The sequence below is a fragment of the Indicator indicator genome, chromosome 9, assembly GCF_027791375.1.
Source record: "Indicator indicator isolate 239-I01 chromosome 9, UM_Iind_1.1, whole genome shotgun sequence".
In the NCBI taxonomy this organism is placed as follows: domain Eukaryota; kingdom Metazoa; phylum Chordata; class Aves; order Piciformes; family Indicatoridae; genus Indicator; species Indicator indicator.
In genome coordinates this window covers 11,990,740-12,014,613 of record NC_072018.1, presented here as the reverse complement: position 1 = coordinate 12,014,613, position 23,874 = coordinate 11,990,740, and the positions used below count along the sequence as shown (strand labels likewise).

Below are 23,874 nucleotides of genomic sequence, written 5' to 3'. Positions count from 1 at the left end.
GGTCCTGCCCCACTCCCAACCTTTCATGGAAAAACCATACCCCCAAAAAAAAAAAAAATCCAGGAGCTCAGTCTCCCAAAGGATACAGCACAGATGGGTCTCCTGAAGTCTCTTTTCCTGGGGCAAGGCAGCTCAGCCCCGCTGCATTTTTTTTTGTGGGGGGGCAGCAGCAGACTCCCCTTCACTGAGGTCTCGCTCAGGGATGAGCTGCCTTGACAGCGACCAACCCCTTTCAAGCAAAATAAGGCAAAAGATTTAAACTAAAGGAGGCAGATTGTTGATCCTGAAACCTGGGCAAGCATCACATCGTGGCCCCATGTATGTGGGGTACTTTTATTCCACTCTGTGCCTGATCAGAGGTTATATCATCATTTAATTGTGCTCAGCATAATGCAGAAACATGCATAACGTCAGGAGGTGTAGGTAACATGCACAAGCACTGCACCAAGGAACTGATGGGGAAGGGTGTGAGACCAGGGAGGTGTATGTGTTGTCACTGACAGGAGGAGGAAATAAAAATGAAATATTCACACCTCAAGCTCCCTCAATAGACAGCCAAAGCCCTCCCTGAAGTCACAGCCTGCAGTGAGGAGGATGCACAAATACAACCCAGTTCAGGAGGTTGAAGGAGCTGTTGACCACGGGCTGAAGCATGGGATGGCCCCAGTACATCCTGCAGGGCACTGGGATTCCTCCTTTGCCCACCAGCAGTGTCCCACTTTCACCCAGAGCCAGCCAGGTCTTGTAGGGATGGATGGTCATGGATTTTTCCAGTGCTAGGAAATCCCAGGGAATTGAGATTCCAGACCAGTCACATCCCTGCAGGCTGCTGTGGGACTTCTCAGCATCCAAAGGGCAGCAGAGCCATGTTTTCTTGGAGCTGGGGTCAGTGCAAGCAAGCCTGGACCAGCAGGGAGGAGAACAGTAGCCACCATGAGCCTTCCTTCTCCTGCATGCACCAGCTGAACTAATTTACTAAAAAAGAAAGGGAAAATTAAAAAGGAAGTAAGGGCTGTGGGTTCTGTTTGCTGTTTTCTGCACCATGTAGGACACAGTCCTTCAGGATGCTCAGGTGAGGATGATGCTCTGTTTCCTCACCTGGGTGAATGGGTTAACCCATGCACCTCATTTCTTTTGCACCTCATTTGCCTTTTATGGGGGTATAAAACCCGCCTGAGCATAATAACCATAATGCAGAGAGAAGGATGGTTGGCTTCGGTATGAGATGTTGCCTGGAGCTCCCATTAGATGCCTGCCTCCAGAGCTAGCACTTGGGGTGGAGGATGCTGAGCAGAGACCATCACCTCCCCAGATGCAACCTCCCCTAAAACTCATAGGCAGAGACAAAGAGCGTGATTTTGGACACGTGCTTGGCCTGGAAGACACGATCCAGGTACTCAGACATGTCCACATCCACTTGGATGGTCTGGGGCCCCTTGAGACTCTGCACCAGGATGAGCTCTCCGGTTTGCCGGTCCGAGCGCTGCATCACGAAGTGGCCACGGTTGTTGCCCCCCACAATGCCAAAGCGCAGGCTGTCAGGTCCTGGCCGGCCAGGCGCAGCCGCCGTGGCCATGCGGAAGAGCGGGGTGGGCGTCAGCAGGTTGGAGGGCAGGGGAAGGTAGTGGAAGGAGATGGTTTTGGGTGCCTGGTGGCACAATCGACTCTCCATTGGGCAGGGGTTGCGCTCACACTGGCTGCAAAAGGAAGAACAGGGGGAGGTTTTCAGGGGAACCTCAATGCAGGATCCAAGTTCCTCACCTTGGTGGCATCAGATCCATATGGTTTTGGGACCCAGCAACCAGGACCACACACACACAGGTTTTGCTCCCCTCTGCACTCACAAGGGTGCTGTTTTCACATAGGTGACATTGCCGGCGGGCTGGGGGCATTGTGGATTGACACACTGGAAGCCTCCTCCTGTGTTGATGCAGGTGGTCCCCCTTGTGCAGTTGTCCTGGGACATGGTGCACTCGTCAATGTCTGTAAAAACAGCAGGTCAGGCTCACTAGAGTCCCCAAACTGATCTCATTGAGGGGTTTCCCTTGGCAGAAAATAGGCAAAATGGGTCAAATATCAAATACAATCAAAAACCATGGCTGAAAATGTCTAAATTGCCTAAAAATCTGCTCTGTGCCTGCTTTCCACCCCCCTGGGCCAGATAGGATTAATAGCAGAGCTCTCACAGCAGGAGGGCAGCTTATTTTCCTAACTTCCAGTTAAGCTGTTTGAAAACACTGTGTCTTTTTATTTACTAAATGCCTTGGTTAGTAAACAAGATCCCTGGAAATAAAATCAAGAGCTCGGAATGCAGGTATTTGCAGAGAGCACTGGCAAGATACTATGAAACATATAGAAATCAGGGAGAAAAGGAGCAAGCATGATATTTTTTCACTGCAAGCTGCAATCATCAACATTGTATCACAAAAAAAAAATCCCAGTTTTACATGAGGAGGCTTTCAGATGAGCAGTTCTGTCCACACACCATCCTTACCTGCTGCTCTCAACGCTGTATCCTAACTCCTCTGTTTTAGGAGAAGCTGCCAGCCTCCAAGCTCACCCCTCCCCACATAATTCATGCTTTTTAATGCTACTTATGTTTGTTCTCAGGGGCATCTCATTCATGGAGGATAGCTCCACTATGACAGTGAGCCTCCTATGCTCTTTTTTGATGAGATGCAGCCCAAAAGCACCTCTGACAGCACTTGACCCTCCATTATTTTCCTCTCCTCCACCCCCAGCATGGGAACCACCAAGATTTTTGCATGCAGAAATGCTGAAAACAAGGAGGAAAAAAGGGGAAAACAATTTGAAAGCAATATACAAGTTGGGAAAAAGCAATAAACCCAGCAGTTTCCAGCCCAGCCTCACCTTCACAACTCTTGCCGTCACTCAGGAGGACATAGCCATCAGGACAGGCACAGCGGTAGGAGCCAGGGAGGTTGACACAGGTGTGGGCGCAGAGCTGGAGACCCCCCTCCTGCTTGTACACCTCGCACTCATTGAGGTCTGTGGAAGGAGAGATGAAGGGAGCGAGTGCGCAGCCAAGAAGACCTCGCAGCCTACCCTGGTGCCACCACAGTTGTCCACACCAGCATAGCTCACCCTGGCAGAGGGCGTTGGCAGCTGTGCCACTCATGTGGAAGCCAGGCTCACAGCTGCAGTGCTGGGTCTGGTCAATCTGGGCACAGCGGGGCTGGCGGCTGAATGCTGGGTCATCTGTCACGCTCCAGGCTGGGGGAGCTGGGGACACACACACACCACGGGATGGGGTTTGGTGAGGTGGGATGCTGAAATCAGCTGGGTCACCCACCTTGGCGAGGGGTCACCCACCCGTCTGCGCCTGATACTGGCAGGTGGCTCCAGTCCACTGCTGAGGGCAAAGGCACTTGTACTGGTTTAACCCCTCCAGGCACGTCCCACCATTCTGGCAGGGGCTGCTTGAGCACTCGCTGATCTCTGCAAAATAGCCACATGATTGCATTTCGTTTTCATAGAATCACTGAATCATTTTGCTTGGAAGAGACTTTTGAGTACATCAAGTCCAACCTTTAATCCAACACTGCTAAGTCTTCGACTAAATCCAGATTCTCTACACCACAGCTATACATCTTTACAACTCCTTTAGGGATGGTGACTCCGCTACTACTCTCATCAACCTGTTCCAGGGCTCAACAACCCTTTCAGGGAATAGGTTTTTTTCTCATGTCCAACTTAAGCCTCCTCTGATGCAATTTGAGGCTGTTTCCTCTTGTCCTATTTCTTGTTCCTTAGGAGAAGAGACTGCCTATCACCATCACCTCACCTTAACCTCCTTTCAGAGAACAAAGCCTCCCCTGAGCCTCCTTTTTTCTTAATTTCATCTTATTTCTTTGGAAGGCAAGCCACAGGAGCACCATATACTCTGAGCACATCACAACCATTTATTTTGCCAAATTCAGACACTGTCTGTCTCTGGCACTGCCCCAGTGCAATGGTTTACTATGATGCTGGGAGCCATCATAGCCCTGATGCCTCTTCCCCTCCTCTTTCCTACTGAGCCTCCAGATGAGTCTCCATCTGTAATTTTCAGCTTTCCTTGAGGATGAGAAGCCCCAAATCTCTAGCTGTGGGAACCACAGTATCCCTGGGATTTTGGCTAGCTGTGACTTAAAAACAGCCCCAACACCTCCCTGCTTGGCAGACCCCAATAATTTCCCATGTTTAAATAAACTTAAATCACATCCCAGTCTTGCAAATCCCATCCCTGGCCATGAAGCATCCCTACTGCTGTGGCCACCAGCCCAGCACCCAGAGCCATACCTGCACAATGGGGCTCCTGCCCAGTCCAGCTGCCATTGGCCTGGCATGTCCTTGTGCTGGAGCCTAAGAGCTGGAAACCTGGGTTGCAGGCGAAGTGAACCTCATGTTCCACAAAATACTTGGTGCCAAACTTCTTCCCATCAGTGGGGGCTTGCAGAGCAGGGCAAGAGGCTGAAGGAGCATGGCAGGGGAAAGTCGTCAGTGTCTGGGTGAGTGTTTTGGGGCCCCAGTTCACCCAGCTCCTCCAAAACCTCCTCTTTAACCATTATTTTCCTCAAATATTGATCTGCTGAGGTTAACTAGTAACATCCAGCCCCACAGTGAAATCCCAGCAAGGATGCTGGGGCTGAGCATGACTATTAGGTTTTTGACACCCCTTCCATGCTGCCAGCGCAGGACTGTAGCTCTTTTCCTGGAGACATGGTTTTCCAGCCTGCTCACCTTCAGTGCTTTGCAGTTCAGGGCTTTCAACCTCCCTGCATCTTACCAGGCTGGAGAAGTGCTCCAATTCATGAGCACATAGATACAGATATTTCCATCCATGGAGATGTCCAAAGCTCCACATATGACGGCCCTGACCATCCCAGCCGGCCTACACCAGTGTCCTCTGAGGCCATAAAAGCAACTGGTGGGACCCAGGGAGAACTCACCAGCCAGTGGCTCAGAGGTGGCTTTGGCCAGGGAGGCATGCAGGGTGCTCAGCCGGTTCTTCATCATGCGGAGACCCTCAGCGAAGCGCGTCTCCTGCCCCTTCAACAGCTGCTGCATCTGCCGGATGGCAGCCAGGAGCTGCTGCCTGCTGAGGCAGCTCTGTGGGGATGTTGTGGCTGCTCAGTTGGAGGACGTTGCTACAGTCCTCATGGTGCTGTGCCACCCAGGACCCAACCTGCTGCACCACACAGCTTGCCCTAGCTGCTGAGAGATGTTTGTGCAGGAGCCCCACAGCATCAGAGGAACCCTGAGATAACTTTTTTTTTTTCCCCATTTACCCAGATACAGGAGGTACAAGAAGTCATTAGATTAGGCATTCTCTTTTACATCTAACTGTGTCCTACATCTATGCTGTGTCCAGCTTTGGAGTCCTCATCACAGGAGAGACATGGACCTGTGGGAACAGGTCCAGAGGAGGCCACAAAAATGATCCAAGGGCAGGAACCCCTCTGCTGTGAGGATAGGGTGAGAGAGACTTGGGGTTGTTCAGCCTGGAGAAGAGAAGGCTCAGGGGAGACCTTATTGTGGCATTTCAGCACTTAAAAGGGGCCTGCAAGAAAGATGGGAACAAACTTTTTAACAGGATCTGTTGCAACAGAACAAGGGGTGGTGGGTTTAGACTAAAAAAGGGAGATTCAGACTAGATATAAGGAATAATTTTTTTATGCTGGGGGTGGTGAGACATGCCCAGGTTGCCCAGAGAGGTGGTAGAAGCCCCATCCCTAGAAATATTCCAGGTCTGGTTTGACAAGGCTCTGAGCAACCTGATCTAGTTGCAGATGTCCCTGCTTACTGCAGGGGGATTAAACTAGATGAACTTTAAAGGTCCCTTCCAAACCAAAGCATTCCATGATCCTGTGATGATTCTAAAGGGGTAACACAGCACTATGAGCAAGGCTGTAATCGCTCTGTTAGCCCTGGGAGAGATGCCATAACTCATGTTTCATCTTGCTGGAGCTAGAGTCCTGTCCCACTTCCACATTACAAAATAAGAGGAAAACAGCTGTCTTGTGAGTTCTGCTGGGCCAGGAACACTGGTGGGACTCCAGCCTGCAGACCGATCGCTACCACGGGACTGACTCATGCAGGAGATGGGCACTGTTATTATGGGTTTCCTGTGAAACAGACTTTAAACCAAAGAGACAGAGCAAGGGCTGAGAAAAGCCAAGGCAATTTTAGAGCTTGGAGCTTAACAGAGTACATGGGGGAAAGAGTGCAGAGGGTCTGGGCTGGGTGGCGTGAAGCTGGGGACAAAGGAGCTCTGGGAAGGTATGAAGAGCTCCTGGGCACCTGGCCCAAGGGATTTCTTTCTCCACCAGCCACACTGTGCAGTGGTGAAGTTATTCTCATTCCAAACTGAGGGTTTATGGAGGGGAAATAAATGCCAGCCCAAGCAGCATGCTGTCCTCTGCTTCCTCAGTGCAGTTTTGGGGGTCACAGGTGGGGACAAGCCAGTGCTTGCAACTCTGGGGTATCCTACACCAAGAAAGAGGGACATAAAAGCAAGCAGATGCCTGGCATGTAGCTGGTTTTAATAAACAACTCTTTGTTAGGGCTGGTTTTAACTTCTAGAGACAGCAAGAGCTCCTTGCAGGATGCTCAAGAGCCGCAAACCCCCACTTCCTTTTGAAACTGGACTGTGTTCTTCCCTCCTGGGATACTCAGAGCTGATTTCAGGTGTGCTTAAGCATTGCCCCCCACCCCAACTTTGCCCACATATTTGCAGGGGCAGGAGCATGGTTTGCACAACCAGACTGGAACTGTTGAAGCCCGGTGTAAGCGCCCCTGCGGGCTTTGCCCACCTGTTTGCAGGGTCCAAGTCAGGGTCTGGGTCCGGTCTGCACAGCCGGGCCAGAAGGACGGGCAGACGCCCACCGCACCAGCACCAGGATGGGAGGACAGAGAGGACCCTTCCCTCCTCCCCGGAAGCCCTTCCCGAGCGGTCCCCCGCCCCATCCCAGCTCACCTGGGGCGCCGGTGCCGCCGGGAGCAGCAGCAGCAGCAGCGGCGGCAGCAGCAGCGGGAGGCGGCCCCGCGCCCCCGGCATGGTCCGGTGCCCGGTTCCGCTCCGTCCCGTTCCGCCGAGCAAAGGCTCTCCCGGGCTCGGGCAGCCGTCTCTCCCCGCCCCGGACTCTCCCGCCCCCGCCGCCCCCGCCCCACGCGTGGTTACGCTCCCCCGTGGAGCGGGACTCGGCGCTTCCCCGCCCCGGGAAATCGGGGCCCCCAGACTCGGTGCTCCGTCCCGGGGCAGCTGGCTGCAGACACACTGCTCCCGCTCCGTGGCCGCGGGGACCCTCCGTCTTGTCCTTTTCCGGGGGGATGCTGCTCCTCCTTTCCTATCATTGCACCCCCGCCTCATCCCTGAACTCCCTTCCCAAACACACCCTTTCCATGTCTTTGCACCCCTCTCCCTGTCCCTGCAGCCCCTTCTCCATCCCTGCACCCCTTTTCTCCATGCTTGAGCTGCCTCCTCCATCCCTGCATGCTCTCCCCAGCCCTGCTCCCCCAATCCCTGCAGCCCTTCCCATCTCTACATCCCTCTCCCCATCCCTGCACCCCCTGCCCGAAATATGCACCCCTCTCTCCATCCCTGCCAGCCCCCTCCCCATCCCCTGCACCCCACAGGAGGCGAAAGGCTGCCGGGTGGTGCGCGGAGTCCCGGCTCCATCCGGCGGCCGGTTGCTGTAGAGCAGCTCCTACTATGGAGAAAGGAGAAATTTCCCCCGCCCCGAGACGGAGAAGGGACGGCTGGAACGACTAGGTCATTAAACGGTAGCTTCACCCCTCCCAGGACTCCCCTTACAGGCTCATATCCACCTCAAAAGCCACAACAAATGGTGAAATAGGGGAAAAAGAGGCCATAGGCTGTCAGCACCCTTGCTGTTTGGTGCCACTGTAGCCTGGATAGGAGGAAGCCAACCCACATGGGGTGGACTCACCTATGCCCACCCTGTGCCCTCTCATCGTGGCAGCATCCACTCTGGCTGTGCTCTGTTATCCCAGAGGACCAGGGTGGGGTCACAGGTCACCCCTTACCTGTGAGACATGAGGAGCTCAAGTACTAAAAGCCTTGTAGTTAGAATCACCAATTTGTCTTGATCAGAACACCATCAAATCCAGCCAAGCACTGCCAAGTCCACCACTAAACCATGTCCCTCAGCACATCTACATGGCTCCCTCCTGGCATGGGGGATCCACCACTTCTCTGCACAGTCTGTTCCCCAGGCTCTGACAACTCTTTTGGTGAAGGAATTCTTCCTATTACACCCAGGTTTCCTGATTACCAAGTTACAGAATTTAATTACAAACAGCCAAGACTTAAGCCCAGGAAAGAGCTCCTGGGAAGGGCCAGGCTCTGCCATGAAAACCACCAAGGAAGAAATAAACCCAACTGTTTATTAAAATAAACCCTCTCTGTCCTTTTTTACACCCCCCTTTACAGCAGCACTTCCAAGTCCTCCATGATGTCATTGCTACATGGCAGCTCTGATGCAAGCGAGCTGCCAGCAGGCAAGGTGCTGGCCTGGGTCCATGATGAGCTCTCCTCACTGGCTGGCAGTAGTGGGACATAGGCCTCCTCCTCTGTGAGGCCACTGACCTGCTCCTCCAGGACATACCTTGTCCCCCATGGATCGTTATGGTGGACATCCACAGCCACCAGCGCCGATTCTGCTCTGGGGGAGCAGGGCTCAGCAATGTCCCCAGGGTCCAAATCAGAGTCCGCTTGGGGGAAGCCTGAATCCTGGGTGGAGTCTGGGCTCTCTTCAGGCAGGCTGGTGTTGACATAGATGACGTCTCCAGATCTCCTGATGGTGGCCAAGTTTTCCAGCAGCTTCTCCAGATGGACCTTCAGCTGCGAGAATGTAGGTCGAGCGGCAGGGTCAGCTCTCCAGCATGCAGACATTATTTCATACCTGGAAGTTGAAAGAGGAGCATGGTTATTGTGGAGGATAGAATCATAGAATCATTCTGGTTGGAAAAAACCTTTAAGATCATCAAGTCCAACCATTAACTCAGCACTGCCAGGTCACTATTAAACTATGTCCCTCAGCACTGCATCTACATGGCTTTTCAATCCCTTCAGAGATGAAGACTCCATCACTGCCCTGAGCGGCCTGTTCCAGAGCATGACAGTCCTTTTGGGGAAGAATTATTACTCATGTCCAACCTAAACCTCACCTGGCCCAACTTGAGTTCATCTCCTCTTGCTTGTTCCTTGGTAGAACAAATTGGCCCCCATCTTGGTACAACCCTCCTTTCAGGGAGTTGTAGAGAGCAAGAAGGTCTTAAGACCCTGAGCCTCCTTTTCTCCAGGCTAAACAACCCCAATTCCCTCAGCCACTCCTCACAAGACTTGTGGTCTAGACCTTTCATCAGCTTCATCGTCCTTCTTTGGACGTGCTGCAGCACCTCAATGTCCTTCTTGGGAGTGTGAGACCCAAAACTGAACCAAACATTTGAGGTCTGGCCTCAATTGTGCTGAGTTCAGACCCCACAGCGCTGAGTTCCAGGGAACAATCACCTCACCAGCCTTGCTTGTCACACTATTCCTGATACAGGCCAGGATGCTGTTGGCCTTCCTGGCCACCTGGGCATGCTGCTAGCTCATATTCAGCTGGTTGACAACCACCACCCCTAGGTCTTTTTCCATCAGGCAGTTTCCAGCCACTCTTCCCTACGCCTGGAGCCTTCATGGGATTGTTGTAACCCAAGTTCAGCACATTGGGAACACTGCAGTTCTGTTCCTGGGACACTGAGTCCTTCCTGGGCCCCTCAATTCAGGAAGGACAGGGAACTGCTTGAAAGAGTCCAGTGCAGAGTCACAAAAATGATTAGGGGAGTGGAACATCTCCCTTATGAGGAAATGCTAAGGGAGCTGGGCCTATTTAGTTAGGAGAGGAGGAGACTGAGAGGTAACCTCATTAATGTTTATAGATATGTAAAGGGTGGGTGCCAAGAGGATGGAGTCAGGCTCGGTCATGCCCAATGACAGGATAAGGGGCAATGGGTGGAAGTTTGTGATGGTTTTAAGACTGTCTTTTTAATTTTCCTTCACAAAGTTTGAGCAGAGAAAGTGAAAGAATGTAAATAAATCACTATTGGGTGTAAGAAAGCAAAATAATGATTATTCTAAACACTTCCATTAGAGATAAAAATGTTTAAGAGTCCCTACTCAAAACAAAGTGTCTCAGTCTCAGCTTGCTCAGCCTCTGCCTGCCGCCTTCTTTTCTGGCTGAAGATAACACACCTGCATACTGACCTCGACAAGCTAAGTCTAACAGCCTCTCTGCTTCTTGACTCTCTGCCTTCTGCCAGGGGGGTCTGGGGGGAGTCCTTCTGGCTGGGGGGGAAGGCCCCGTGGGGGAAGCAAAGGGGGCTTGGTTGTGCTTTTCTGTTGATTGTACATATTTGTAAATGTTGTGAATAGTGTATATTTGTGCATATTCATTGCATTTCATCATAGATTGTAGATTTGCTTGTGGATACAGCTTTCATTTGCTTCCAGACTGAGCTAGCCTGGTTATTGTCAGTGTGGGAGGGGGATTTCAGCTCTCACACTGTTACAAAGTTAAGCATAGGAAGTTCCATGGAAACATGAGGAAAACTTTTTTCACTGTGAGGGTGAGAGAGCACTGAACAGGCTGTCCAGTGGGGTTGTGGAGTCTTCTTCTCTGGAGATATTCAAAACCTGCCTGGATCCATTCCTGCGTGATCTGGTATAGGTGATCCTGCCTGGCAGAGGGGTTGGACTGGATGATCTTTCGACATCCCTTTCAACCCCTAACATTCTGTGATTCTGTGATTCTTTAAAACCTAGCCTTTAATAATGGTTGGTTTGTGAAAGAAATGGAAGGAGTGAGATGCAAGGTAACATCCTCTCTGGTACAGACCTGTCCTACTCCATTTGGAGAGGAGGTTTGCAGCAGGTGGGACCACAAGCATGCTGGAGTGGTCTTTAATTGTGCTGTCATGCAGTTTGTAGCCAAATTAAGCACAAATCCACAGCATAAGCAGTTGTTTTATCCTTAAAGAAAGGACATCAGCAACTGAGAGCAGACCCTTCCAGAAACCACCTCAGCCATCTCCTTTGTAGTTACTCAGAACTGATGAGGCCACACATTGAATACTGGGTTCAGTTTTGGGCCCTCACTTCAAGAAAGATATTGAGGTATTGAAGCAGGTCCACAGAAGGGCAACAAAGATAGTGAAGGGTCTGGAGAACATGTCTTGTGAGGAATGGCTGAGGGAACTAGGGTTGTTTAGTCTGGAGAAAAGGAGGCTCAGGGGAGACCTTCTCACTCTCCACAACTCCCTGAAAGGAGGTTGAAGCAAGGTGTCTGTTGGTCTCTTCTCCCAAGTAACAAGTGATAGAATGAAGATGAAATGGCCTCAAGCTGCAACAGGTGAGGTTTAGGTTGGATATTAGAAGAAACTTCTTCCCTGAAAGAGTTCTCAGAGACTGGAATAGACTCCTTAGAGAGGTGGTTGAATCGCCCAGCATCCTTGGAGGCATTTAAAAGATGAACAGATGTGGTGCTGAGGGACATGGCTTAGCACCAGACTTGACAGAGTTAGATAATGGTTGGACTCAATGACCTTAAAGATCTTTTTCAACCAAACAATTCTATGATTCAAGGGCAAGTGATACACAGGTCATCTGTGGGCAGATGGAGAGCAGAAACTGGATTACAAGACTCACAGTTCATCCAAGCAGTCCTCAGGCTTTTTCAGGCGCTGCCCATGGAAGAGGTACTCGTAGATCTCATGGTTCTGCACCCCTGGATAGGGCGTCATCCCTCGGGTTGCTATCTCCCACATGGTAATGCCAAATGCCCACTGTGAAGACAAAGGGAAAGCTGCTGAAAGGACATTTCCAGAAGGAATGAATGACTCTTTTCATGGGGAAAGGTCACTTGCCCAGTGTCTGCTGGGACCTCACACAATGCTGAGAGTTGTCACTCCAGTCCGGTTCTCCCCAAAAGTGGAAATAATAAGCAATGCCACAGAAGAGGCGAGCGGCCCACTCAATAAACCTATTCCAGGAGGCTGAGGCGGGCAGCAAAAGGTCAGCACATCCTGTTACTGAAAGCCTCCTGCTCCTCTGGCTTTGTGCTTCCAGGATACAAGAACAACCAAAACAAGCTGCTGCTCATGGCTCAGAGAGGTGCACAGTTCACTGGGTAAAAAAATGGCTGGATGGCTGAGCTCAGATAGTCATGGTGCATGGAATTAAATCCGGTTGGTGACTGATCAAAAGTGGTGCTCCCCAGGGCTCAATATTGGGTACTTTCTTCCTCTCTACACCTCCCTGGAAGGAGGCTGGACTGAGGTGGGGGTCAACCTCTTTTCCCAAGGACCAAGCAATAGGATAAGAGCAAATGGCCGTTAGTTGTGTCAGGGGAGATTTAGGTTGGACATTAGGAGCAGTTTCTTCCCCCAAAAGGTAGTCAAACCCTGCTCAGGGCAGTGGTGGGGTCCCCATCCCTGGAGGGAGTGAAAAGATGTGCAGTTGTGGTGCTAAGGAACATAGTTTAGTGGTGACCTGGCAGTGCCGAGTTAATAGTTGAACTCAATGATCTTAAAGGTCTTTTCCAACCCAAACATTTCTATGATTCTATGAAAGCTTGGCAAAGGTGGATGTCTCAACCCAGGGACTGATTCTCAGCTCTTGCCTGTCTGCCCAGCCATGTGGACCTACCACATCACTCTTGGTAGTGTAGACACGGTCAGCCAGGGACTCAATGGCAATCCACTTCACTGGCATTTTGGCTATGCGGCCCTGACGGTAATAATCACCACTGTAAATCTTCTTTGACAATCCAAAGTCTGCCACACACACCGTCATGTCGTCCCGCAACCTGGCAGGAGGAACAGAATGTCAAAACAGAAAAGTTTGACATGCCCAGGTATAAAACAGAAGCCTGAGGCTTCTTTCCCCATGTCTCTGAAGACCGAGGAAGCCACATTGTGGTGTAAAATCACAGGGCTCCCACTGATGCCCATCTACCCAGGATGAAGCAGAGGAAAACAAACTCACATGCAGTTTCTAGCTGCCAAATCCCTGTGGAGAAAGTGCCGACAGCTCAGATACTCCATCCCCAGGGCAATATCAACCATGAACTTCACCAACGTCTGCAGAGGCACAAACTGGGAAGGGAAGGTGAAGGTTAGATAGTGCAAGCTCTTTGGAAAGGATGTTTGGTTTGATCTGGAAGGCTACCCCACCTAGGGCTGCTGGCTGACATCCTAGTGTGGATGTAGAACCATCAGCGACACCCACAAGGAGTCCCACAACGGCAGCCACTGTGGCATCTCTCATCCTTGTTGGGCTAGCACCCTCAGACTGTAAGATGTAGTGAATCACAAACCAGCAGAAGCTGCAGATGTGGGGACAATTATTTTAGCAATAACCCAGTTTTAGCAAGCAAACCTTGGTGGTTCATGGACCCTGCTGTAGAGCAAGTTGGTCACGGTTTGGCAGCAGATCTTTGTGCCAATGAAAGTCAACCTTGTAGCAGGCTGCACAAGCAAGAGGGCAGTCAGTAGGTCAAGAGAAACTATTCTACCCTTTCATATAGCACTAATGAAGCCATGTCTTGATGCTGTGTCCTATTTGGGGCTTCTTAGGGGAAAGATGTAGGAGACTGTAGAAGATGGTATACAAGAAGGAGGTGAGATAGTCCAGTCTAGAGAAAGGATGGAGAGAATCCCACAGGCTTTTTTGGAGCTGGATCCCACTACTACCACCTGACAAAGGCAGGAAGCAGTACTACAACCAACTCCTCCCATGCTCTCAGAAAACAAAGGCAGATTTGTCCCCAGGAGAAATGATCCTACCTTGCTCCTCACAGACACAGGGCCCTCTGCTCTCTGCACTCATTACCTGGGGGGCCATCTCCAGCCGTGAGCGAAGCAGGAAGCTGTGCAGGTCACCGTATTTCATGAACGGGAGAATCACCATGGGCTTGGGGACCTGCTGGGAGCTCAGCTCAATGCACACACCTAGAAAACACAGACAGGTTACACAGCCCTGTGGGCAAAGGCACCACAGTCCCCTTGCAGACATCTGTGGGACCTGTGCACTCCCTGGTTCCACTCCTCAGCCCAAATCCCAGCTGGAGGGTGGGGAGTGAAAACCCATACCTAGGAGCTTGATAACATTGGGATGGTCAAAGTCCTTCATGCATGCTGCTTCACTGAGGAACTCTTCTATCTCCCTTTGGGAAAAGTTATCCACTGGGAAGCAGAGAAAAAGAAAGAGATTTAAAACCCCAAGAGCTTAAACACCCCAAATCACTGCTGCCATCTCCCTTCATAGCACAGCTCCTGCGTGGGTAAGGCGCAAGGGACCACCAGAATGTTTCTGCCATCTATGGCTTTCTGATACAGCACCAGGAGCTGTAGCAGAGGCCAGCGTACCCACAAAATGATGCCATGATGCAGAGAGAGCACCCAGGACAGGTAGCAGGAATGTGGGCACCCTAACATCAAGTTTTGCAAGACCAGGGTGATGACTTACACTTCATGGTCTTCACAGCCACCTTCTGTGGGGTGCCTTCAGGCTGAGTGAGACGTCCCTCCATCACTGATCCAAACTCCCCTGCACCATGGGAAATAAGGAAGCACTTCATCCATAGCCTTTCAGGACACCACCATGTCCTACATCTGAAATGCTGTAAGACAGAGACCACATGCCTAATAGACTACAGGGAAGGCTTGTGTCTCATCAGTTGCAGGAGGAGGACATGAAGCTACAATCTCCTTTCCACAACTACCTGAAGGGAGGTTCAAGTGAGGTGGGGGTTATTGTGTTTTCCCAAGGAACAAGTGATACAATGAGAGGAAACAGCCTCAAGTTGTGCCAGGGGAGGTTTACATCAGACATTAAGCAAAAATGTCTTCCCAGAGAAAGTTTTCAAGCACTGGAACAGGATGCCCCAGGAAGTGGTAGAGTCCCCACCCCCAGAGGAATTGAAAAGCTGCATGGATGTGGTGCTGAAGGACACAGTTTAGTGGTGCACTTGTCAGCGTTGGGTTAATGGTCAGACTCAATGATCTTAAAAGTCTTTTCCAACCAAAACGATTCTATGATTCTAACCCAGGTGTCCTGGCGTTTGGTCATATTGACTGATCATCTGTTCCACATCTCCTGGGCCTAAAGGTGGGGGACGATGTAAGTAACAGTGACAGCCCTTGCCCCATCCTCAGCTCCCCAGCTCCAGCACTCACCCTCTCCCAGGACCTTCCCCAGGCTGAGGGCATTTCTGTCCACAACAACATCCTGCAGCTTCTGCTGGAGCTCACTGCTGACACCTAGGCTGCCCACTGCAGGAGAAGGGAACAGAAGCTCAGGACACCTCCATCCTGCAGACTTATTGCTGGTGAGACATCCCCATCAGCCTCCTCATAAAGGAATTAAAAAACACACTTACGGGTAAGTTCCACGGCTCTCCGGCAGTAGGACTTCTTGGCTGTGTAGTTCACTGCCAGCTCTGAGTCGTTCCCGTTGAAAGCATTCCTGGTAGGACAGAAACAGGCCCTGTTTGGGCTACGTGTAGCTGTTTCTCCCCTGATGAAGGAACTGCCGCTGCTGTGTGGGCATGCACCCAGGAGTATGGGTAGGGAAGAAGGAAATGCACATTGGCCCTAATTTTTTTCATTTCCCTCTGACTGGGTGAGTGCCATTGCTTACAACGTCTGAGGAAAACAGACGCTTGATAAATAAGGAGTGAGTCACAGAGGGTTTTGGTGGAGGAAATGGGATACTCATTTCCTTCTCTGAGAGCAGGCTGTACCAGAAGGAATATGGTGCCTGGATCTATCACCTACTAAAGCGATCTCTTCTCTTGCCCCACGCACAACTCCAGCATGTCAATGTTCTCTGTTAGCACATGAAGCCATCCAGAGCCTTTAGCCAAAAAGAGACCAAAAGGAGCTCCACAGCAGTGTTCCAAAACAGTGGTGGGCATGCTGCTGGGAGATGCTGTGTAGCCTCTCTACATGAGGCATGAGGTCGTGCAAGGGTACAGCTCCAGGGAACAAAACCATGGCACATGCTCCAAGGGAGCATCACAAAGAGAGAGCAACAATGCTACACCAGTTAGGAAAGGGATCCTCACACACCACCCATATTCAAACTGGGATAGGGGTGAAGCCATGGGAGTATGTGGGATTCTTTCAGCAGCTCAATAAACTCCCTTGCTGAAATTATTCTCTTCCAAGGGACTTAATCATAGAATCATGGAATCATTTAGGTTGGAAAAGGGCTTTACGGTCAAGTCCAACCATTAACCCAGCACTGCCAGGTCACTACTAAACCATGTCCCTCAGCACATTTACATGTCTTTCAAATCCCTCCTGGGATGGAAGCCTTCTGTGAAGAGATTTTTCTAATATCCCATTTCCGGTTTGGCAGCAGACACCCAAGTGACAGTGCTTACAAGAAAAGCTGCTAGCACCACGATTGTTTAATGAAGCCAGCAGCACAGGGATGTTAAATTCCACTTAGCAAGTCACAAGGGTAAGTGAGTAGCATTGTCTTATGTAGCAGAAAGCAGCCCTTTGTCCATATTAAGACACCACTTATGCAGTCCAGGGGCAGTCTCTGTCTGGAGAGGCAAGTGCCACTCTTATCCAGTGGACCAAGATAGACCTGGTGTGTGATGAGGCAGGAGGGGTTTCTCAAGGCCACAGAACATAGGATATTATACATCTCTCTCTGCTCTCTCACCTCTGTCAAAATGCTGAGGCCACTCTCCCATACCACGTTGCACAAGTTTACTTCCCTTTAAAAATTGGAATAGTAAGTGAAAGGTGAACTGCTGGGCTAAGGAAGCGGGGGAAAGTACCATTCCTACAGTAAAAACACTCTTAATCCCTCACCACAGGCATAAAAAAGTGCCATTTGTGGCACCAGTGTCAGTATCAGAATGAAACCTTGTCCCCAAGTCCAGCATGGGCTGTTGGCCACTCATCCTGCCTGCCCTGTGAGCTCAAGGCACCCTTGCAAGCTGCCTTCCCTTCACCTTACCCATATTTTGTTTCCATGCACCGTTTCTGGATGACCACAGACAAGCAGAGGAGCAGTCCCACCGCAATCGTCCCACAGATGAAGCCCAGGGCTATGGTAAAGGAGTCTGTGTTTCCTGAGGCTGGAGTTGAAGAGTGGGTTGAGGTTATTAATCCTAAGAAAATATCCCATTAATGGAGCTGGGGAAAGAGTCAGCCTGCAGCACCCAGGGGCTGGGGAACAACTTCCCATGGGAGGAAACTAAACCCAGCAAAGCCCAAAGGGAGAAGAGGACATGAGGACCAAAGCTACACATGGAAAGCAAGTCTCTCCTGGCTATCAAAGCATGCTGAAGGTCCTAGATTCTTGGCTGCCATCCTCCTTTGAAGGAGGATGGAGGGATCCCAAATGGTCTTGACTGGGCAAGGAAGGCATGGTCTGTGCGCATCTCCATCATCCCCTACATCCATGCTGCACAGGCAGAGATGAGCATCTCCTTACCATGGCCAGGGATGAAGATCTCCACTGGACTGCTGAAAGGTCCTGCTCCACCTTTGGTGACAGCGGCCACACGTATGGAGTAGGTGGCATTGGTGGCCACCACAGGCAGGATTGCAAAGCTGGTGTTCTGCTGGGCTTCAGTGGAGACGTTCTGCTGGAGAGACGAAGGCAAAAAGTCTGGGCTGGGGGAGACAGCAGGAGAGAAACCCAGAGATTTACTGAGCTGTCCCCTTGCCAAATGTCTGTGTAGCTTTGCTTTCACAAGCCCAGAGGAAATGCAGCACCAAGCTATTTATGGAGAATAATACACCTGCCTGCAAGAGCCGGATGGGATCTGGAAAGGGGCTGAGTGTTGTTTCCCCTTCAAACCTTGTGCTGTCACTGCTCATCAACAGCAGCAGGACCAGCAGCCTGAGTCAGAAACAAGGCAGAAAAGCAATCTCCCAAGGAAGGGGTTGCATTTTATGTGCCAGTAGTGGCATCGATTTTGTCCCCCAGCCTTCTTTGTGGTCAGCTTAGCCAGCAGAAGCTTGTATCCATCTTTGCTCTCTGCCAGGGATGCCTGTGACTTGTGACAGGCTGTCCCACAAGCACTCACCAAGCCTTGACATTTGCCACCAGTGCTCCTCCTCAGAGCATCTCTGACCACTTTCAGCCACAGTGCTCCCAGTTTGATTGTTCCAGTGCCCAGCCACAGAAAGTAGATCTCAGGGCAGTTATTTTCTGACTGTGGTTTTGTGTCAAGCTAATAATATTACTGTTTTCAAGGGTGTGTTTCCTTGCCTGGTAACACTGCAAGAGGTAGCACACTCTGTGACACAGATCTTTTTCCTTGGTAAACCCACAAGGGAGTCTTTCCCTGCAAATTCCCTTTGTTTCCTGGTCTTCTTCAGTTGAGAAAGTACCTGCTGCTGATCTCTAATGACCTCCAGCTATTATACAGCTGCCCAACGGTGTCCCAAACATCTGCTGGGCTGCAGCAGCCAGCACAGCCCAGATCATGACACGGGCTGGACATCACGTGGCTGAACAAAAGCAGGAGCTGATAGGCATTGATGGGCAAGGAGGAAATTTAAGATGCTTGGAGGGAAACATTTTTAGTTCACAGTCATAAAAACACCATAGAATTGGATACGAAATGCACCCCAGCATGTCTGTGCCATCAGAGTGAGCTGATACCTGCTGCTGCCTCTGCTTCCACACTCCTGCTTTCCTCCCATCTCACATTCACAGCATCCTTCATCAGAAACGCACACAAGATCTTTTCCTTAACACCAGCCTGAAAAAGCACCAGGATTCTTTCATATCACAGACAGCTCTCATGTGTCATTTGAGGACAGAGCCCAGCTGATATCAAAGAGAGCATGGAGAGTATGAGCGTGCTGGCAGAGCAGACAGCCCTTCTGGCAGGACAGAACTGCCAAAGTTAATGTTTTTTATGAGTATTGCGGTAGTTGAGGAATTTCTTCACATCCTAGCTCTGGCAGCCTTGGCTCAAACAAGATCTGCTGGTTTGAAAATAAAACAAACCAGCTTTTTAAAAGTTTTTTAAACAGTTTTGAAGCTAGTTGTAGAGAAGAGGCCTGCAAGTGGCCCTGCTGACACAGAAATACAGAATGCCCCCACCTTTATCGTGCTGGGGTTGTTATCAGTGCTTATTTTGGAATATTTAATATTTGGACTGTTCAGGGCCAAAACTCAGAGACTTTATTTCTGAGAAATTAGATCTTCACTCTACAACAAGCATGTTCTTTTGTACTTCAGACTGCCCATTCATCAGCTCAGGAGACCTTTAGGGGTGTATGGGAGAATCAGGTGCTTTGGAAAAAGGTGGCAGCACAGGCTCAAGCCATTTTCATGCTTCTCAGTTCTGGGACACCCCTTATGAAAAGCTGTGCTGGCCCCTGCCCTCTGCTCTGACTCACGTTTCTGCCTTCCATAAAACCTGCAGGGTGACAAAACTAATCAGCAACAAACACAACTGTTTCCTTCTCTGCAAAGAGCAAATATTCCTTGCACAGCCACCTCCTTCCTGAACCCCCTACGTGGGTTTTTTGATCCTCCTGAAAGCCAGCATTAATGTGAACAATTATTGACCAGGAACCCAAGCAGAAATTTCACCCTATGAGTATTCGACTGGGTGAAGTTACAAAAAACAAAAACAACAGCAGGAAAGTCTCCCACGGCTTAAAGGGCAAGTCCTGGTTTTGATTTATGCTTGAGAAATGACAAACATGTCAGCATTTTTTTTCCATGCTTGTCACAAGACCAAAGCAGTGTTTCCCTGAGTTCACTCAGTCTGGATCTACACACATTTTTTTTCAGAGGCACAAAAAGAGAACAGAAAATGCAGCATCCTGCAAAAATACAGAGTGTGAGTCACTTTTTCCATGCCAGGTTCAGGCTGTCACTGCCTCTCTGCTTTCAGCCTGGGACAGAGGAAGACCAAACCACAGCACAGAGCTGACTGCTGGATACATCAGCATTGACTATCCAGAGGTTCCTTGACCACTGACACAGCCTGGACAGAATAAGATGACCCAGGACTGCCTGACAGATTAGGTCAACCTTGTCCTAGAAAATCCATGAAGGCTGCTTCCTAAATCATGGGAAAAGCAAGCAAGGTTGTGCCAGATGACTTCATATGACCCCAAAATGTTCCTTGGGCTATGAAACTCTGTGCCATGCATTTGTAGACGAGTTAATGCACAGAACAAATCTCATTTGAGTAAGGAACAACTCAAAACACAGGGAACAGGGAACAGCTTCTCCTGAACCTTATGACTGATTCTGTGGCTGAAAAGTGTTAAAAGATGCTGCCAGACCTTGACTGCCACTCCAAAGGCAACACTGGGAAGAACATCTCACTTCTAGTTTAGAGAATAGGAGCCCTCTTGTCTTGGAACTGATCATTCCTAGTATTAGTAACTTAGGGCATTGAACAGACAAAATGGAGACCACTTGTGTTAAAGAAACCCAGGTAAAAGCACAAGACAGCAGACAAATGGCTCAATGTCCAAATGGAGATCCATGATGAGCTGAGTCCCTCAGGGATCAGTACTGGGACCAGTGCTGTTTAACATCTTTGTTGGCGCCATGGACAGTGGCATTGAGTACACCCTCAGCAAGTTTGCTGATGACACCAAGCTGTGTGGTGCAGCAAACACACTGGAGGGAAGGGATGGCATCCAGAGGGACCCTCACAAGCTGGAAAGGTGGGCCCATGCCAACCTCATGAAGTTCAACAAAGGCTACACGCAAGGTCCTGCACGTGGGTCAGGTCAATCTCAAGCACAAATACAGGCTGGGTGATGAGTGGATTGAGAGCAACCCTGCAGAGAAGGACTTGGGGGTGCTGGTGGATAAAAAGCTAAACAAGAGCCAACAATGTGCACTGGCAGCCCAAAAAGCCAACACTATCCTGGGCTGCATCAAAAGATACGTGGCTAGCAGGTTAAGGGAGGTGATTCTGTTTACCTACTCTGCTCTTGTGAGACATCACCTGGAGCACTGCCCCCAGCTCTGCAGCCCCCTACACAAAAAGGACATGGATTTGGTGGAGAGAGTTCAGATAAGAGCCACAAAGATGATCAGAGGGCTGGAGCACCTCTCCTACAAGGATAGGCTGAGGGATTTGGGTCTGTTCAACATGGAGAAGGGAAGGCTCCAGGAAGACCTTACAGTAACCTTCTATTACCTGAAGGGGGGCCAACAGGAAAGCTGCAAAGAGACTTTTTTTTTATAAGTGCCTGTGGTAACAGGACAAGGAGCATTGGTTTAAACTAGAGCAGGGTAGATTTAGATTGGACATTAGGAAGAAGATCTTTACTGTGAGGGTGGTGAGACACTGGAAGGGGCTGCCCAGAGAAGTTGTGGATGCCTCATCCCCAGAAGTGTTTAAACCAGATTGGATGAGGCTTTGAGTGACCTGGTCTAGAAGGAGGTGTTCCTGCCCATGGCATGGAGCTCAAAATAGATAATCTTTAAGGTCTCTTCCAAATCAAACCAATTCTATGATTCTATGAAATAAGCTCAGAAAGAATACATGGAGGCACCAAGACCAAACTGGACATCCCTGCTTGATGTTTGCCAGGAATTTTTCAGCGTTTAGCAATTCTTCCCCATTTACCCAGTAACTTACCAACCCCTTGGAGTTCTGCCACTTGTACCAGATGTGATAGCCCTGCAGTTCCCCGTGTATCCTACCCAGGGGTGGCTTCACCCATCGCACCTCCAGGGAAGAGACGGATTCATTGAATGACACCGTGACATTCAGCGGCGGGGTGGCAGGAGCTGTAGGAATCATAGAGAAAGAAGGTGAAGAGAGCCAGGTGAGGATGCAGGGACATGGTGGGCTGATGGAAAAGGAGCTGTAGCTCAGCCAGAAAGCACATGGTGTTTTCTACAGCCTTTAATATTTTCAGCAGGCAGTTGCCCACAGGTAAATTTCTTCTCCCATGAAGAGATGTTGAGATGTCTCACTCCATAAGCAACCATGACTCTGGGCCAGCATCTAACCCAGAGAGTCCTGCACAAAGCACAGCTGTGCAACCAAGGCAGGGAAACCCTTCTCAGTCTCATTTCCTACCTTCCTCAGTGGTGCTGGCAGGTATCCAGGGGCTAAATGTTGACCAGCCGACTTCATTCCCACAGGAAACACGGATTTTGTAATCCGCCATGGGCTCCAGCTGCTGGATGTGATACACATGGGGAGGCACCAAGGTGTTGAAGAGAAAAAGTGAGACATTGCTTCGTGGAACAGCTTCCTTGACCTTAATTGAAAAATCAGTTCACAAACAGAAATTAGTCAGCAGCAACCTGCAGGGTGAGATGCATGGCAAGGAATTTTACATCTGTAAACAGGATCCAGAGTCCTGTGCCTCACATCCAAACACTGGCAGGGCCTTGTTCCCGTATGCTGACTTATATCTGCCATACAAAGCTGGCTGCATGCCATTTGTGGAGCCCAGCATGAGGGCTCCAACACACGTGGAGAAGAAAGAGTTGTGGTGGGGACATGGCAGAGATGTGTGCACCACTGCAGAAGGGAAGGGAGGAATGATTTGCTCTTTCTTTTGGCATGGAGCAAAAGGAGCACCCAATAAAAATACCAGGCAGTGAGTCACAAACAAAAGAAAGTCCTTTTCGTGCCACACATCATTAGACCACAGGACTTATCACCATCAGATGTAGTGGGACCAATCTCAGACCTCGTCAGACCCTATCATTACATTCAGCAGCATGAACGAATTCAGCATACTAAAAACAAGTCATGCCTTTTACACAAGGAGAAACTGTCTGGCTGTTGAGTGCTCATGTAGATGCTCACACAGCCCTCCCTTGGAGCTCTCCAGAAAGCATCTCATTTGGTGGGAAGCACCACAAGAGTGGGCTGGGCTGGGCTGGTTGGAGGAAAGAAAGCAGAGCAACAGTTAACAGCACAAGACAGTTAACTTGGAAAACAACCCACAGGACATGTTTCAGTGTGATCCACAAGCAGAAAGTCATAGAATCCTCTCAAAAGCTTCCATGCATGATTTTGGGGAGGAGGAGAACTGCCCTTCTGCTTGAAGAACCACCATACCCTCTGGGTGCAACGGATGGTTTCTGCATCCCTAGCAAAAGTGAAAGAGAATAGCCTTCAGCCCTGTAGAGCTGAGACAGTCCCTAAGCCATCACTAGAAATGTTGAGGGAAGTGAGCAGCAATCAGATGAATGTGAAAGCCCTTTCTGAAAGCACCACTGGGGCTGGCTGCTCTCCTGAGCATCGAGCCTGGCTGAACTATCTTGATCTTCAACTTGCTTTCTGGAATAAATCCATCAAATGAATGTGTTGTGTTGGTCTTTTTTTTTTTAATGAGGCATTTTGCAAACTTAAAACAGCTTGAACTTGGCAGGTGTGACAGCAACAGCTTCCCTTTTAAGTACCAGAGTGTTCAGAAATGAGTCAGTTGGTGGGCCACACTACCCAAGCCAGAGGATTATAAAAGGGGACAGGAGTAAAAAGGCTTAGTCACTGCTGTGTTTTTTGTCAGTTTGAAAGGCTATTTCCTAATGACAGACCATGAACATTAAGTCATAGGAAATTCTTTGCCTCTCCACCCCATTTCCTGATCTCCAGCTGGAATGCAGCAGTGGATGCAGTGCTAATATTAGCTCTGGTACCTTTCCTCCCTGTAACTCCTTTCACTTTTACCTGGCTTCAAACATTGCCTCTTTCCACATATCATCTCAGCCAGAGTATACATTAGCCAGTGTAAGAAACATACCCTCAAGACAGCAAGCAATGATCTTGAACTGTGAAACCCAGCAAAGTCAGACAGAAGAGGTAGCTACTACTTGCAGGGATG

General features: G+C 49.9%; 2 protein-coding genes across 2 annotated transcripts in view; both read right to left on the bottom strand.

Moving 5' to 3' along the window:
• Nucleotides 1-1,324: 1,324 nt before the first annotated feature.
• Nucleotides 1,325-7,060, bottom strand: FBLN7 (fibulin 7). Its single transcript, XM_054383763.1, has 8 exons — nucleotides 6,980-7,060; nucleotides 4,953-5,112; nucleotides 4,303-4,473; nucleotides 3,334-3,459; nucleotides 3,106-3,243; nucleotides 2,872-3,009; nucleotides 1,845-1,983; nucleotides 1,325-1,697 (listed from the first exon to the last, which is right to left on the bottom strand). The coding sequence occupies exons 1-8, from the start codon at nucleotides 7,058-7,060 to the stop codon at nucleotides 1,325-1,327; spliced, it is 1,326 nt and encodes a 441-aa protein (XP_054239738.1).
• A 1,368-nt stretch (nucleotides 7,061-8,428) lies between these two features.
• MERTK (MER proto-oncogene, tyrosine kinase) overlaps nucleotides 8,429-23,874 on the bottom strand; it is a 31,438-nt gene continuing 15,992 nt past the window's right edge. Inside the window, exons 8-20 of the mRNA XM_054383762.1 lie at nucleotides 22,113-22,296; nucleotides 21,666-21,817; nucleotides 17,525-17,678; nucleotides 17,045-17,198; nucleotides 15,447-15,532; nucleotides 15,244-15,339; nucleotides 14,534-14,614; nucleotides 14,158-14,250; nucleotides 13,898-14,016; nucleotides 13,052-13,161; nucleotides 12,713-12,872; nucleotides 11,714-11,850; nucleotides 8,429-8,927 (exon numbers count right to left, since the gene is read on the bottom strand). Coding sequence (XP_054239737.1) covers nucleotides 8,450-8,927; nucleotides 11,714-11,850; nucleotides 12,713-12,872; nucleotides 13,052-13,161; nucleotides 13,898-14,016; nucleotides 14,158-14,250; nucleotides 14,534-14,614; nucleotides 15,244-15,339; nucleotides 15,447-15,532; nucleotides 17,045-17,198; nucleotides 17,525-17,678; nucleotides 21,666-21,817; nucleotides 22,113-22,296 — 2,004 coding nt within the window. The 3' untranslated portion in view covers nucleotides 8,429-8,449. The remainder of the gene's footprint in view (nucleotides 8,928-11,713; nucleotides 11,851-12,712; nucleotides 12,873-13,051; nucleotides 13,162-13,897; nucleotides 14,017-14,157; nucleotides 14,251-14,533; nucleotides 14,615-15,243; nucleotides 15,340-15,446; nucleotides 15,533-17,044; nucleotides 17,199-17,524; nucleotides 17,679-21,665; nucleotides 21,818-22,112; nucleotides 22,297-23,874) is intronic.